Below are 16186 nucleotides of genomic sequence, written 5' to 3'. Positions count from 1 at the left end.
AATGATCTTGTGAAAGGAACTTGGATTTCATGATTGCATAGGCTAATGCAGTAGGAAGTTATCAGATCAAGCAGTACGTGTGACGCAAGAAGTCGAGTTTAACAAGGGTTTAAGAATACTTCTGTGTTGCCTTACCACTGCACTTCATTAGTATAATATCTCTTAACAACTCTGCTTTTCAAAGTTCAAAGTAAATTTATTATCAAAGTACATATATGTCACCACAAACAAACCAGAGATTCGTTTTCCTGTGGGCATTCTCAATAAATAGAATAATAATTACAACAGAATCAGTAAAGGACCTCCGAACCAGAGTGCAGACAGCAATAAACCGTGCAATTACAAAAACACAGTGTACAGTTCTGATTTTGCCAAGAATCTTGGGTGTGGTAATTAGGAAAGTAATCATTATTTATATCAAAGTTCAAATAGGTTAAAGCTCAAAGTAAATCTATTATCGAAGTACATACAGTATATGTCACCATATACTATCTGAAGATTCATTTATGTTATCTATATGTTGTGGAATTGACAGTACCATGGGAAGATGGTGTCGAAGAAGCTTAAGAGAGGAAAAAGACCGAATACTCTGAACTGGCAACTGAAGCTGCCCAGAATGGCTGGAAGACCAAGATTTTCCCCGTAGAAGTGGAATGCAGGGGATTCGTTGCTACATCTACGACCAGTCTATTGAAGAAGATGGGGGTGAGGGGTCACTCCCTCCAATGAGCAATGAAGTCCTTGTCAAATGCAGCAGAAGAAAGCAGCAACTGGATTTGTATTAAAAGGAAAGACATCAACTGGGCTGCAAGATGAAGACAGGAGGGTATGGAACTGAGGGGGTGTATCTGGGACGCCAGGTAGCACCGTTGAGCCCTCTGGGCTTAGCAACGAAACATCAAAGAAGGAGGGTGCCCACCTGATGACCCCAATGACGTACCTACCCTCCCTCCTTGTCACCACTCCAAACCCACTGCCAACATCGAGAGTGCCAACTTACCATAGGGATTGAAACATCAAGTCCTGGTAGCTCTACTCTAAAACTTGGAAAAGCTGCTATAGATGGGTAATGGAGAGTATTTTGACTGGTTCCATCACTACCTGGTATGGAAATGCCAATGCCCTCGAACTGAAAATCCTACAAAATGTAGTGGACACAGCCCAGTTCTTCTTTGGTAAAGCCGTCCTCACCTTTGAACATATCTACACAGAGCATAGTCGCAGGAAAACAGCATCTGACATCGGGGACCCCCTACCACCCAGGATGTGTTTACCTCTAGCTTCTGCCATTGGGAAGAAGATACAGGAGCACCAGGACCCACACCACCAGGGTCAGGAACAGTTACTACCCCTCAACCATCAGGCTCTTTAACCAAAGGGGATAACTTCACGCATCCCATCACTGAGCTGTTCCCATAGCCCATGGACTCACTTTCAAGGACTCTTCATCCCATGTTCTTCATTTATTGCTTGGGTGTGGTCTTTCATTGATTCTATTATGGTTTTTGGATTTACTGAGTACAGCCGCAAGAAAACAAATCTCCGAATCTCAGGGTTGCTTATGGTGACATATACTGTATGTACTTTGATAGTAAGTTTACTTTGAAGTTTAAATTTTCTTGCAGGCCTTCCCAGTAGAACAAAGAAGTACAATGGAATGAATGAAGACTGACACACAAAGCCGGTGTGCAAAAGAAGACAAAGCTGTAGAAATACAAAAAAAAAACCCAGAATAATGAATAATAAATAAATAGGCAAACAAAAGATGGATAAGAAATGAATACATAACTAAATAAATAAAGCTGATACCATGAGTCGTAACATCCTAGAAAGTGAATCATCTAAACCCAGCGCAATTTGTCAGATAGTGCAATAAAATCATATAGGTACTTTGCTTTGTTAATAAGTTTACTTCAAAATCAGGCACCATTTAATTCCATCTCAAGGACAACCTCAGCCTCAGGAGGTCAGACAGGCAGGAGCTGCTGTCTTTTGAGTGGCAAAGGCTGAGGGGAGAAGTTTATACAGATTAGAGTAGACGGCTGGTATCTTGAGCAACATACATGAAATGCTGGAGGAACTCTACAAGTTAGGCAACATCTATAGAGGGGAATGAACTGTTACAGTTTCAAGCCGAAATCCATCATCAGGCCTGAAATGTTGACTGTTTATTTCATCCATAGCTGCTGGCTGACTTGCTGAGTTCCTCCTGCACTTTGCGTGTGGGTGTTGCTGCACATTTCCAGCTCCCGCAGAATTTCTTATGCCATCTGGTATCTTCTTGACACAAGTGACAGGTTTCACTGTATGTTTTTGATCTAGATGTGACAAATAAAAGTTATCCTTTTGCACCCACCTCTAAAAGGACCACAACCTCGCTGGGTTTGGAGGCCTGTGCGCCTCAGTGACCCGGAGAGCTACGTTGGCTGGAGTCAGGGCTTTGTGCTTTGGCTCTTGGTAGGGTCACCCATGCCAAGCAGGTCAAAGGGTAGAGGACACACTAAGAGTGTCCACCGATCCTCCAGGTTCGGGGGTTCAGCTCAGGGCTAACAACCCTGAATGGTCAAACAAAACTGTTAAGGAATCAGCAATGAAGAACCGTTCTGCATCTGAGTGTGAAGGTATTCCTGATCTTCCACCTGGGACTTGCATGATTGACAGTAGTGAAAACTGAGAGGAAGCTACTGAGGTGATGAAGGAAGCTATGACACTGCCAGAGACAGAGGGCCTTCGTTGCTGCCCGAAACACCAGTGGCATAATGGGAACAGCCAGCCTGCCCTTTTATCCCCAGGATTATAATGACTCTGCCATAGTTGGATGCATCAGCAAGGGAGATGAGGCTGAGTACAGGGCTACGGTAGGAAACTTTGTCACATGGTGTGAGCAGAATTATTTGCAGATTAATGTGAAAAAGACTAAGGAGCTGGTGGAAGACCTGAGGAGAGCTAAGGTACCGGTGACCCCAGTTTCCATCCAGGGGGTCAGTGTGGACATGGTGGAGGATTACAAATACCTGGGGATACAAATTGACAATAAACTGGACTGGTTAAAGAACACTGAGGCTGTCTACAAGAAGGGTCAGAGCCGTCTCTATTTCCTGAGGAGACTGAGGTCCTTTAACATCTGCCGGACGATGCTGAGGATGTTCTACGAGTCTGTGGTGGCCAGTGCTATCATGTTTGCTGTTGTGTGCTGGGGCAGCAGGCTGAGGGTAGCAGACACCAGTAGAATCAACAAACTCATTCGTAAGGCCAGTGATGTTGTGGGGATGGAACTGGACTCTCTGACGGTGGTGTCTGAAAAGAGGATGCTGTTTAAGTTGCATGCCATCTTGGACAATGTCTCCCATCCACGACATAATGTACTGGGTGGGCACAGGAGTACATTCAGCCAGAGACTCATTCCACCGAGATGCAACACAGAGTGTCATAGGAAGTCATTCCTGCCTGTGGCCATCAAACTTTACAACTCCTCCCTTGGAGGGTCAGACACCCTGAGCCAATAGGCTGGTCCTGGACTTATTTCCTGGCATAATTTACATACTACTATTTAATTATTTATGGTTCTATCACTATTTATTATTTATGGTGCAACTGTAACAAAAACCAATTTCCCCCGGGATCAATAAAGTATGACTATGACTGTAATGTCCAGCAATGGAAGCATACGTTAAAGGTGAGAGGGGGCCAGTTCGAAGGCGGTGTGCTGTGTCAGATTTTTTTTCACAGAGAGTGTCTGATGCCAGGAAAGCGCTGTCAGGGTGGTGACATGGCAGCATTGAGGAGACTCCCAGATATGCACATGGATGTGCAGAGAAAGAGGGATACGGTCAATGTGAGGTGAAGGTGGATTCGATTCATCAGGAGTCATCTGTTTAATTGGATCAGCACAACAGATCAGGCACAAAATGAAAGAAAAATGGAGGCTGTATAGGAGGGAATGGTTAGATTCATGGAAACATAGAAAATCTATAGCACAGTACAGGCCCTTCAGCCCACAAAGCTGTGCCGAACACGTCCTTACCTTAGAAATGTCCTATATAGCTGCAACATTACATCTCGGCTCCTAAACTCAATCCGATGATTGATGAAGGCCAATGCACTGTATGCTTTCTTAACAACAGAGTCAACCTGCGCAGAAGCTTTGAGTGTCCTAAGGACTCGGACCCCAAGATCCCTCTGATCCTCCACACTGCCAAGAGTCTTACCATTAATACTATATTCTGCCATCATATTTGACCTACCAAAATGAACCACCTCACACTTATCTGGGTTGAACTCCATCTGCCACTTCTCAGCCCAGTTTTGCATCCTATCAATGTCTCTCTGTAACCTCTGACAGCCCTCCACACTATCCACAACACCCCCAACCTTTGTGTCATCAGCAAATTTACTAACCCATCCCTCCACTCCCTCATCCAGATCATTTATAAAAATCATGAAGAGCAGGAGTCCCAGACAGATCAGGCTCAGAGTCTGAGATCACAGGGTTATCGGGAGTTATGGGGGGTGGTGTAGGGGTGTCATTGCTCTGCCTTTCAAAGTGTACAAAAAATCATTGAGTTCATCGGGAAGTGATGGGTTATTGCCACTAATGTTACCCGATCTCGGCTTGTAGGATGCAAACATGCAAGCCCTGCTACAGCCATCGAGCATTATTTCTGATTCTAGCTTAGTGTAGAATTGTCCCTTGGCATGCAAGATTGCGTTCCAGAAAGCTCTATTGATGCACGATGGAGTGATTCCGAACTGGATGCACTGCGGCCTGGTTTGGGTCCATGACCGAAGACCACCATCCAGGTCATGCTCTCTTCTCACTACACTCCCGGGCAGGAGATACATACTATATACTTTATTGTCGCCAGACAATTGATACTAGAACGTACAACCCTGTTATTACTGCATCTTTCCAGAATCTGTCTCCCTATCTGCTCCTCGATGTCCCTGTTACTATTGGGTGGTCTATAAAAAACACCCAGTAGAGTTATTGACCCCTTCCTGTTCCTGACTTCCACCCACAGAGACTCTGCAGACAATCCCTCCATGTCTTCCTCCTTTTCTGCAGCCATGACACTATCTCTGATCAATAGTGCCACGCCCACACCATCTTAGACTAGGTTAAAGGGTTGGCACAACATTGCAGGCCGAGGGGCCTGTCCTGTACTGTGGTGTTCTGTGTGACAATTCCATGTAACAGAGTGGGCCCGGGGCCTGTCTGTGCTGTAGTGTTCTGTGTGACAATTTTACATAACAGAATGGGCTGAGGGGCCTGTCCTGTGCTGTCATGTTCTGTTTCAGCTAGCAAAGAGCTTTATATGCTTGTCTTGCCAGAAACCTGAGTAAAATTCTTTTAAAGTTCTTTGACAGAAGGATTAGCCACAGGAACAGAGCACTGAAGTAGAGGTCATCGAAGAGCGATGAGAAAACTGTTTTTTTTAGGTAGTATTTTCTTTGCAATCCATCTCCTAAGGGGCTTGAAGTAGTGACAGAAGTTCTACTTTTTTTGGAGTTTCAGATTTGGTTTGTCACTAAATTTCCACTGAATTACAGTGGAGAACATTCTGATGGGTTGCACCACAGTCTGGCGTGGAGCCTCCCATGCACTGGGCTGCAAGAGGCTGCAGAGGTTTACAGACAACTCCGTGCCGGGCACAACCCTCCCTCCCTACGTCCAACGGGATCTTCAATGGGCGGTGCCTCAGGAAGGCAGCGTCGTCACTAATCACCCTCACTGCTAGGGGCATGTCATCGGGGAGTAGATACAGGGGTCTGAGGACCCACAATCAATGATCAAGGAGGTTCATGCCCATCTGAATGGTCCATTAACCCATGAACACTACCTTGTTTTTGCAATATTTCTGAGATTTATGGATTTTTATGTATTGCAGCTACTAGTTGTAATGCCTGAAAATCCATGTATGGTGGTATGTATCTCGCTTGGGTGGCGGGGTGGAGAGATGTCTGTACGGAAGGAGATGTAAGGCTCTCCTTCCCTCCGCTAGCCTGCAGGTTACCCTTGGGCAAGGTGTAGCTCCTGCTTACCGCCCCACCCCTGATTAGGGCCACATGCAACCATGGGAACAGGTGCTGGATGGTCGGACGAGCAGCCGGAGCAGATCACAAGTCCTGGTTATGTGACCACTGACACCAGGCAGACAATCTCTGAACAGTATTAATAATGGCTAGGGTCATCATCTTGAGAAGACACTGTCCAGAAGAAGGCAATGACAAACCACTTCAGTAGAAGAATTTGCCAAGGACAATCCTGGTCAAAGACCACGATCGCCCACGTCATACGACTCGGCACACAATGAACGGACGCACTCTACTGCTGCTGTTAAACAACACATTTTGCGACGTATATCTGGTGATTCTGACTCTGAAATCTGATTCTGATTCTTGTTGTAATTGACCTGTTTGTAAGTCTTTGCAGTATTGGTGGCTCAAGGCAACAATTTTCACATCTTATAGAAACCATAGAAAAACTACAGCACAGAAACAGGCCTTTTGGCCTTTCTTGGCTGTGCCGAACCATTTTCTGCCTAGTCCCACCGACCTGCACAGGGACCATATCCCTCCATACACCTCCCATCCATGTATCTGTCCAATTTATTCTTAAATGTTAAAAGAGAACGCACATTTACCACCACGTCTGGCAGCTCATTCCACACTCCCACCACTCTCTGTGTGAAGAAGCCCCCCCTAATGTTCCCTTTAAACTTTTCCCCCCTCACCCTTAACCCATGTCCTCTGGTTTTTTTCTCCCCTTGCTTCAGTGGAAAAAGCCTGCTTGCATTCACTCTATCTATACCCATCATAATTTTATATACCTCTATCAAATCTCCCCTCATTCTTCTACGCTCCAGAGAATAAAGTCCTAACCTATTCAACCTTTCTCTGTAACTGAGTTTCTCAAGTCCCGGCAACATCATTATAAACCTTCTCTGCACTCTTTCAACCTTATTAATATTCTTCCTGTAATTTGGTGACCAAAACTGAACACAATACTCCAGATTCGGCCTCACCAATGCCTTATACAACCTCATCATAACATTCCAGCTCTTATACTCAATACTTTGATTAATAAAGGCCAATGTACCAAAAGTTCTCTTTATGACCCTATCTACCTGTGACACCACCCTTAGGGAATTTTGTATCTATTCCCAGATCCCTCTGTTCTACTGCACTCCTCGGTGCCTTACCATTAACCCTGTATGTTCTACCTTGGTTTGTCCTTCCAAAGTGCAATACCTCACACTTGTCAGTATTAAACTCCATCTGCTATTTTTCAGCTCATTTTTCCAGCTGGTCCAAATCCCTCTGCAAGCTTTGAAAACCTTCCTCACTGTCTACTACACCTCCAATCTTTGTATCATCAGCAAATTTGCTGATCCAATTTACCACATTATCATCCAGATCATTGATATAGATGACAAATAACAATGGACCCAGCACTGATCCCCGTGGCACACCACTAGTCACAGGCCTCCACTCAGAGAAGCAATTCTCTACTACCACTCTTTGGCTTCTTCCATTGAGCCAATGTCTAATCCAATTTACCATCTCTCCATGTATACCTAGCGACTGAATTTTCCTAACTAACCTCCCATGCGGGACCTTGTCAAAGGCCTTATATCAGTGATAATAATCCCGATACTGATATAGATACAATCGTGGTGAATGGAAAACTTCGAAGAGTTCCTCTTGCCAAGAGTCACCTTGTGACTTTATCATCTGCTGTCAGAATCATCTTGTGTTCAGACACTCCAGCAACTAGCGTCACCTCATGTACTTTATTCAGTCTATGTATATAAGCTAAGCGCATGTATTTAAGGTCACACTAAAACAGTTACTTGTGCATTGTGTTTTATAGGGTTGCTTTCATATTTATATTTATTATATTTTTGTTGTGTTCTTTATCTTATTGTGTTTTTTTTGTGCTGCATCAGATCTGGAGTAACAATTAATTTGTTCTCCTTGCACTCATGTACTGAGGCATGACTATAAATGATCTTGGATCTTGAAGGGAGACAATGGGCCGAGTGGCCTGCTCCAATGGTGCTTTGTGATAATGGGCATGTAGTGACTGTTGGGGCCATGTCTGCTGATGTATAGAAAGTTGCTTCCCTTGTTTGTTGTTGAGATCAGGGTGGGACAGGAATATGTCAGGAAATGAAGCAACCCTTAACGAAACTTCTGCATTTTATTGTCCAGAGACAAACAGGACACTGAGGATAGAGTTGGAGATGAGCTTACTGGGTTCCTGGCTGCCTGCTGCCCTGCTGTTGGGCTCTGTACTCAGTGACAGTAAGTGCTTTTTATTTTGCTCAGACTGACTTAGCTGTGTAAGTTTTCACTTCACCTCCACGGGCAGGGTCAGCATCTGGGAAACTGAGAGGCGGAGCTATCGGAGCAGGTTGTGGCAGCCTTTTGTCCAGTGGCAGCACAGTGAATACTGGTCGGGATAGTTGAAGCTGATAGCTGGGTTGACCTTACTTTATACTTTATACCTTATTGTCACCAAACAGTTGATACTGGAATGTACAATCATCATAGCGATATTTGATTCTGCGCTTCCCGCTCCCTGGATTACAAATCGATAGTAAATATTAAAAATTTAAATTATAAATCATAAATAAAAAATAGAAAAATGGAAAGTAAAGTTAGTGCAAAAAAACCGAGAGGCAGGTCCGGATATTAGACAATAGACAATAGACAATAGACAATAGGTGCAGAAGTAGACCATTCGGACCTTCGAGCCTGCACCGCCATTCTGAGATCATGGCTGATCATCTGCTATCAATACCAGGTTCCGCCTTGTCCCCATAACCCTTAATTCCCCTATCCATAAGATACCTATCTAGGGTACGGCCCAGATCCGGGTCAGGATCCGTTCAGCAGTCTTATCACAGTTGGAAAGAAGCTGTTCCCAAATCTGGCCGTACGAGTCTTCAAGCTCCTGAGCCTTCTCCCGGAGGGGAGAGGGATGAAAAGTGTGTTGGCTGGGTGGGTCATGTCCTTGATTATCCTGGCAGCACTGCTCCAACAGCGTGCGGTGTAAAGTGAGTCCACGGACGGAAGATTGGTTTGTGTGATGTGCTGCGCCGTGTTCACGATCTTCTGCAGCTTTTTCCGGTCTTGGACAGGACAACTCCATACCAGGCTGTGATGCACCCTGGAAGAATGCTTTCTATGGTGCATCTATAAAAATTAGTGAGGGTTTTAGGGGACGGGCCAAATTTCTTTAGTTTTCCCAGGAAGTAAAGGCGCTGGTGGGCCCTCTTGGCAGTGAACTCTGCTTGGTTGGACCAAGTCAGGTCATTTGTGATATTGACCCCGAGGAACTTAAAGCTTTTGACCTGTTCCACTTGCGCACCACTGATGTAAATAGGGTCGTGCGGTCCACTACTCCTTCTGAAGTCAACAACCAATTCCTTCATCTTCCTGACGTTGAGGGATAGGTTATTGTCTTCGCACCATGCCACCAGGTTCTTAATTTCCTCTCTGTACTCAAACTCATCATTACCCGAGATATGGCCACAATTGTTGTGTCATCAGCAAACTTATATATTGAGTTTGATGGAAACTTGGCTACACAATCATGGGTGTACAGTGAGTACAGCAGGGGGCTGAGTACACAGCGCAGAACAGGCCTACTTGAAGAACCTATGACCAACACCCCAGATGTGGTATCTACAGGAGGAGCTGCCTCAGGGAGACAATGTCCATCAACAAAGATCCCCATCATCCAGGCAATGCCACCTTCTGGCAGATATTCTTTCAGGTGTTTATCTGTGGCTCCTTTGGAAAGTTATAGGAATGTGCGAAGCTGCAGAGAGCAGTAGATTCTGCCGAAAACATCACCGGTACACCCCTCCCCACCATTGGTTGTATCGACGGGAGGCAGAGATCCCCACCATACAGGCTATTTTCATCTTCTCACAGCTCGGCGGCACGGTAACATAGTGGTTAGCACGACACTTTACCGTACCAGTGACCCGGGTTCAACTCCTGCCACTGCCTGTACGTTCTCCCTGTGACTGTGTGGGTTTCCTCCAGGTGCTCCCGTTTCCTCCCACAGTGCAAAGATCTGCCAGTTGGCAGGTTAATTGATCATTGTAAATTGTCCTCTGATTAAGGTTAAATTAGGGTTAAATCAGGGATTGCTGAGCGGCAGTGGACAGGCTTGTTCAGCGCTGTGTCTCAATAAATAAATAAAACATTAAAAAACAAAAATTCTGAAGTCCCACACCACTGGATCAGTAACAATTACTTCTCCTCGACCATTCAGTTGTTGAACCGACTGACACAACTCTGATCACCGCAGTTCAGCAACACAAATAGGCTTTATCTGTCACATGTACATCGAAATTACCCATGGGTAAACCCCAGGTAATTTCTAAAGTACATGTTCAGCACAGCATCGTGGGCTGAAGGGCCTGTACTGTGCTGTAGGTTTTCTGTGTTTTTGTGAAACATACAGTGAGATGTGTCGTTTGCGTTAATGACCAACGCAGTCCGAGGATGCGCTGAGGTCAGCCTGCAAGTGTCTCTGTACTTGCAGTGCCAACGTAATGTGGCCACAGCTCACTAACCCTAACCCCACTGTATACTGTATGTCTTTGGACTGTGGGAGGAAACCAGAGCACACAGAGGAAACCCACACAGACGCAGGGAGAAGGTACAAACTCCTTCCAGACAGTGGCAGGAATTGAACCCCGATCCTACAGCTGACGCACTGTAAAGCTTTCCGCTAACCGCGATAACCACACTGTAAAACCTTGCACTAACTGCGATGCTACTACAAGTCATGAGTGCCAGGAAATTAGAGCAATGGACTAGCCACCAATGTTCTCTCTAAGGTCACACACACGCACACACATTCTTTTGCTACTAGTGCGCAAAGGAATTTAAACTACGCACTAGAGGTTGTCATAAGATCACAAGATCACAAGACAAAGGAGCAGAAGTAGGCCATTCGGCCCATCAACTCTGCTCCGCAACTCCCCCATGAGCTAACTAATTCTCCCATCTAGTTCCAATTTCCGGCTTTTTCCCCATATCCCTTGATACCCTGACTAATTAGATACCTATCAATCTCCTCCTTAAACACCCTCAGTGATCGAGCCTCCACAGCTGTATGTGGCAATGAATTCCACAAATCCACGACCCTCTGGCTAAAAAAATTTCTCCTCATCTCTGTTTTAACTGGGTACCCTCTAATTCTAAGACTATGGCCTCTTGTCCTGGACTCACCCACCAAGGGAAACAGCCTTTCCACATCTACTCTGTCCAACTCTTTCAACATTAAACATTGTCACCTTCAACCTCGCTTATTAAACTTAAGTTAAGCTTATTTCACTATCATACACAATCACAGTTCCTTTTCCGGTTTCTGATGCGGACGGCATTGACGACATGGAGTTTGAGATGATTTGTCTGCAGATTTTAGAACTGACTTATTTATGCTGTTTTTATTGAAGAAATTATTCAGTGTGCGCATGTTGTTGTCATTGGGCAAAAAATTGCGCACACTGGTTATTACAAATTAGAGGAAACATCGCCCAGCAGGCATCTTTGAGGTTCATTTGTGTTTATTGTCAGGGAGGTGGAGATGTTATCTTTGACCTGCACTGACAGTGGTCTCCCGATGACAAAGTCAAGGATCTAGTTGCAGAGGTACAAGAGGCTCAGGATTTGAGGCTAATAAGGGAAAGAGGTACAGGAGCCTTAGGTCCCACTCCTCCAGGTTCAGGAACAGTTATTATCCCTCAACCATTAGGCTCTTGACCCAGTGTGGTTAACTTCGCTCACCTCAACCCTGAATTAATTCCATAACCAGTGAAATCACATTTAAGGACTCTACAACTCATGTTCTTAGTATTATTTATCAATATATAACTTCTATATTTGTACACATTGTCTTCGTACATTGTCATTTGCCAGCCTTTGTGTGTCACTAACTACACAATAGTCATTGTTCAAGCTGAAGTTTATTGTCATTCAACCGCACACATATATACAGCCAAAGAAAGCAACTTTGTTTTGCCCCAACTTTGTTCACCATCTTCATTGTGACAATCATCCACGTAATCAGGGATGACCTACTCCCAGGAATCGGAATTGTCTACAGAACAGATGGCAGACTTTTCAATCTTGCCCGTCTCAAATCCAGAAACAAGACATCCACGAGTTCCCTCATCGAGTTCCAATACGCAGATGACAACAGTGTTGCAGCTCTTTCAGAAAACCACCTACAACAGATTCTGACTGCCTTGAACCGTGCATACACGAAACTTGGACTTACCATCAATTCCAAGAAGACTCAGATCATCTATCAACCGTCACCAACTGAGACAAATCGGATAGAACCATCAATTCAACTTGGCGAAACAACCCTGGAAAACGTGGACCACTTTCCGTATCTTGGAAGTCACCTCTCCTCCAATGTCGACCTTAATGACGAGACCCAACATCGTCTTCCAAGGTTCAATGTCCATTTAGGAATCAGATGGCAGAGGGGAAGAAGCTGTTCCTGAATCGCTGAGACTGTGCCTTCAGGCTTCTGTATCTCCTACCTGATGTTAACAATGAGATCCAACAATGCGCTGGAACAGCTTTTGGATGTCTCCAAACAAGAGTCTTTCATGATCGTGCCATCTGAACAGACACCAAAATGTTAATGTACAAAGCAGTGGTGATCCCAACTCTCCTGTATGCATCAGAAACCTGGACAACATACCGATGACATCTGAAGGCACTTGAAAAGTTCCATCAACATTGTCTTCGAAACATCTTCAGTATCAGCTGGGAGGATAGAAGAACCAATGTCAGCATGCTAAATAAAGCAAAAACAACAAGCGTTGAAGCCTACATCATCAAAAACCAACTAAGATGGAGCGATCAAAAACGTTCAGATGAAAAACGAACATCTGCTGAAACAAATCTTCTACTCCCAGCTTAAAGAAGGCAAACGTAAAAGAGGCGGACAACAGAAGAGATTCAAAGACGTCTTAAAATCCAACATGAAGAAATGTAACATCAACATCAACAATTGGGAAACCAGTGCCAAGGACAGGAAACTCTGGCAAGGCATCATCGGAGGAGGAACAGCAACTTTCGAAGCCAACAGATGTGCAGAATTAGAAGAAAAGAGAAGAAAATGGAGAGAGAAGCAGCAACAACCAAAGTCCGATCTGCCATCTGGAGCCACCTGTCCTGAATGCGGAAGAACTTTCAAAGCCAAGATTGGACTCATAAGCCACTTGAGAGCCCATAAATACAAGGGGTGATTGATAAGTTCGTGGCCTAAGGTAGAAGGCGATGAGTTATACAGCTCTCGTTACGTGCACATGCAGTTCAACTCTTTGAGTGATTATGCAGAAAGTTTGAAGTTAATATCTTATTTCCTTCTACCTTAGGCCACAAACTTATCAATCATCCCTGCTGTGGACACTTTCAGGAGGTCCAAGATCCGTATGCTCCACGAGCGCTGGACTAAGTGTGTGAATGCAGGAGGGGACTATGTTGAAAACAAATGTGCTAGGTTTTCTAAAATGGACTCCTTCTACCTTAGGACACGAACTTATCAATCACCCCTCGCACTTACTTTGAACTTTGAACTTGATCTTCCACTATTTAACAAATGCTCTAAATTTCTGTTTTGTTCAGCCCTGTGGGTTCCCTCACACTTTTCTGTAGTATATTGCACCTGACCCCAGGCTGATATTTCATCCCCTCAGCCGAATCATCGATGTAGATCTTGATTGCTGCCGTATTCCAAGCAAACTCTAACCCTTGGAATATTCTCCTCTTTCTGGATGTGGGAGTTTGCAGGTCTGTAACTGAGGTTTCTCGTCGCCGAGTTTCAGAACACCAGAGGGGATTCTGCCTGCTCTGGAAACCGTTTTGTTATTTTGTTTCTCGCTCAGGGGCGGGTACTAGTAAACGCAGCCTAAAGAATTGCTCTGTTGAGTTAAAGCACTCACGGCCAGGACAGAGGCAAGGCTGCTAAAATCTCCAACGTCCTCGCTTTGCCTCCTACAGTGCAGGGAAGTGTATGGTCATCCACTTTGGCAGAAGGAATAAAGGTGTAACACATGCAAAATTCTGGAGCAACTCAGCAGACCAGGCAGCATCCATGCAGATAAGTAAACAGTCAAAGTTTCGGGCCAAGACCCTTCATCAGCACTCTTTACTCTTTTCCACAGATGCTGTCTGACCTGCTGAATTCCTCCAGCATTTTGTCAGAATCAGAATCAGGTTTATTATCACCGGCATGTGTCGTGAAATTTGTTAATTTAGCAGCAGCAGTTCAATGCAATACATAATATAGAAGTAGAAATAATAAATAAATAAATGAATGAATGAATGACAGGATGCATATATTTAATAGATTAAATGCACATATATATTTAAAAAGTGAGGTAGTGTTCACAGGTTCAATGTCCATTTAGGAACCAGATGGCAGAGGGAAGAAGCTGTTCCTGAATTGCTGAGTGTGTGCCTTCAGGCTTCTGTACCTCCTACCTGATGGTAACAGTGAGAAAAAGACATGCCCTGGGTGCTGGAGGTCCTTAATAATGGACGCTGCCTTTCTGAGACACCGCTCCCTGAAGATCTCCTGGGTACTTTGCTGGCTAGTACCCAAGATGGAGCTGACTAGATTTACAATCCTCTGCAGCTTCTTTCAGTCCTGTGCAGTAACCCCTCCATACCAGACAGTGATGCAGCCTGTCAGAATGCTCTCCACGGCACGACTATAGAAGTTTTTGAGTATATTTGTTGACATGCCAAATCTTTTCAAACTCCTAATAAAGTGTAGCCACTGTCTTGCCTTCTTTATAGCGGCATCGATATGTCGGGAGTAGGTGAGATCCTCAGCGATTACTCCGGATTTCCAGCACCTGCAGATTTCCTCATGATGTAGATTATTTTCTAAATGGGGAGCAAATTCAGAAACCAAAGGTGCAAAGAGACCCGAGAGCCCTAGTGCAGGATTCCCAAATTTGCAGTGGTGAGGAAGGCAAATGCAATGTTAGCATTCATTTTGAGAGGACTAGAATATAAAAGCAAGACTGTAATGCTGAAGCTTTCCAAAGCAATGGTCAGAGCACATTTGGAGTATTGTGAGCATTTTTAGGCCTCAGGATGTGTTAGAGTCCAAAGGAGTTCACGAGAATGATCCCGGGAATGAAAAGGTTAACATACGAGGTGACTCTGAGCCTGTGCTTACTGGTGTTGAAAAGAATGAATGGTGATCTCATTAAAACCTATCAAATATTGAAGGGCCTAGATTGAGTGGATATGGAGAGGATGTTTCCTATCATGGGGGGGGCTAGCACTAGAGGGCACAGCCTCAGAATAGAAGGACTTCTCTTTAGAACAGAGATGAGGAGGTATTTCTTGAGCTGGGGGTTGGTCAATCTGTGGAATTCATTGCCACAGACAGTCATTTGGTATATTTAAAGCAGAGGTTGATAGGTTCTTGATTAGTCAGGGTGTCAAAGGTTACGGGAAGAAGGCAGGAGAGGGATAATAAATCAGCCATAATGGGCAGGTGGAGCAGACTTGATGGGCTGAATGGCCTAATCCTGCTCCTCTGTTGTATGGTCATATGGTCTTTGTTCATTTAAAAAGAAAGTGATAGGATTCTGGACATTAAGAGCATTGAGAGGCAAGGGAGATGGTATTGAGATAAAGGATTGGGCGTGGTCTCGATGAATGGCAGACAGGGCTTAAGGAGATGAATTGCCTTGACTTCTCATTTCCTAAGTTCTTGTGAAAGCAATGTCAACATTGGCTGCAGAAGTGATGAAATATCGAAGTTCAGTCTACAACGGGAACTGGCACGAATGTTCTGGAGACTGCTCACCGAGCAGCTTGTGCCTCACACCCCACAAAGGCTCAGAGCTACAGGGTGGCTTTTAATGTCAATTGGCTCATTGTCATTAGAGTCAGAGAACCATAAAGTATAACAGCACACAAACAGGCCCTTTGGCCCATCTAGTATGTGTTGAACTGATACTCTACCTTGTCCCATCTGCACCCTACTGCTCTGTACCCCTCCCATCCATGTATTTATCCAAATTTTTCTTAAATATTGCAATCAAGCCCAATTCATCACTTCTGCTGACAGCTCATTCCACACTCTCACCATGCTCTGAGTGAAGACATTCCACCTTCA

At 44.6% G+C, this 16186-nt stretch overlaps 1 protein-coding gene across 1 annotated transcript in view; it reads left to right on the top strand.

Annotated features, from left to right (window-relative positions):
* The first annotated feature begins 8228 nt into the window (after positions 1-8228).
* LOC134346383 (uncharacterized) overlaps positions 8229-16186 on the top strand; it is a 33108-nt gene continuing 25150 nt past the window's right edge. Inside the window, exon 1 of the mRNA XM_063047739.1 lies at positions 8229-8307. Coding sequence (XP_062903809.1) covers positions 8247-8307 — 61 coding nt within the window. The 5' untranslated portion in view covers positions 8229-8246. The remainder of the gene's footprint in view (positions 8308-16186) is intronic.

This window comes from Mobula hypostoma, chromosome 5, assembly GCF_963921235.1.
Source record: "Mobula hypostoma chromosome 5, sMobHyp1.1, whole genome shotgun sequence".
In the NCBI taxonomy this organism is placed as follows: domain Eukaryota; kingdom Metazoa; phylum Chordata; class Chondrichthyes; order Myliobatiformes; family Myliobatidae; genus Mobula; species Mobula hypostoma.
This window is presented reverse-complemented; position numbering and strand designations above follow the sequence as displayed.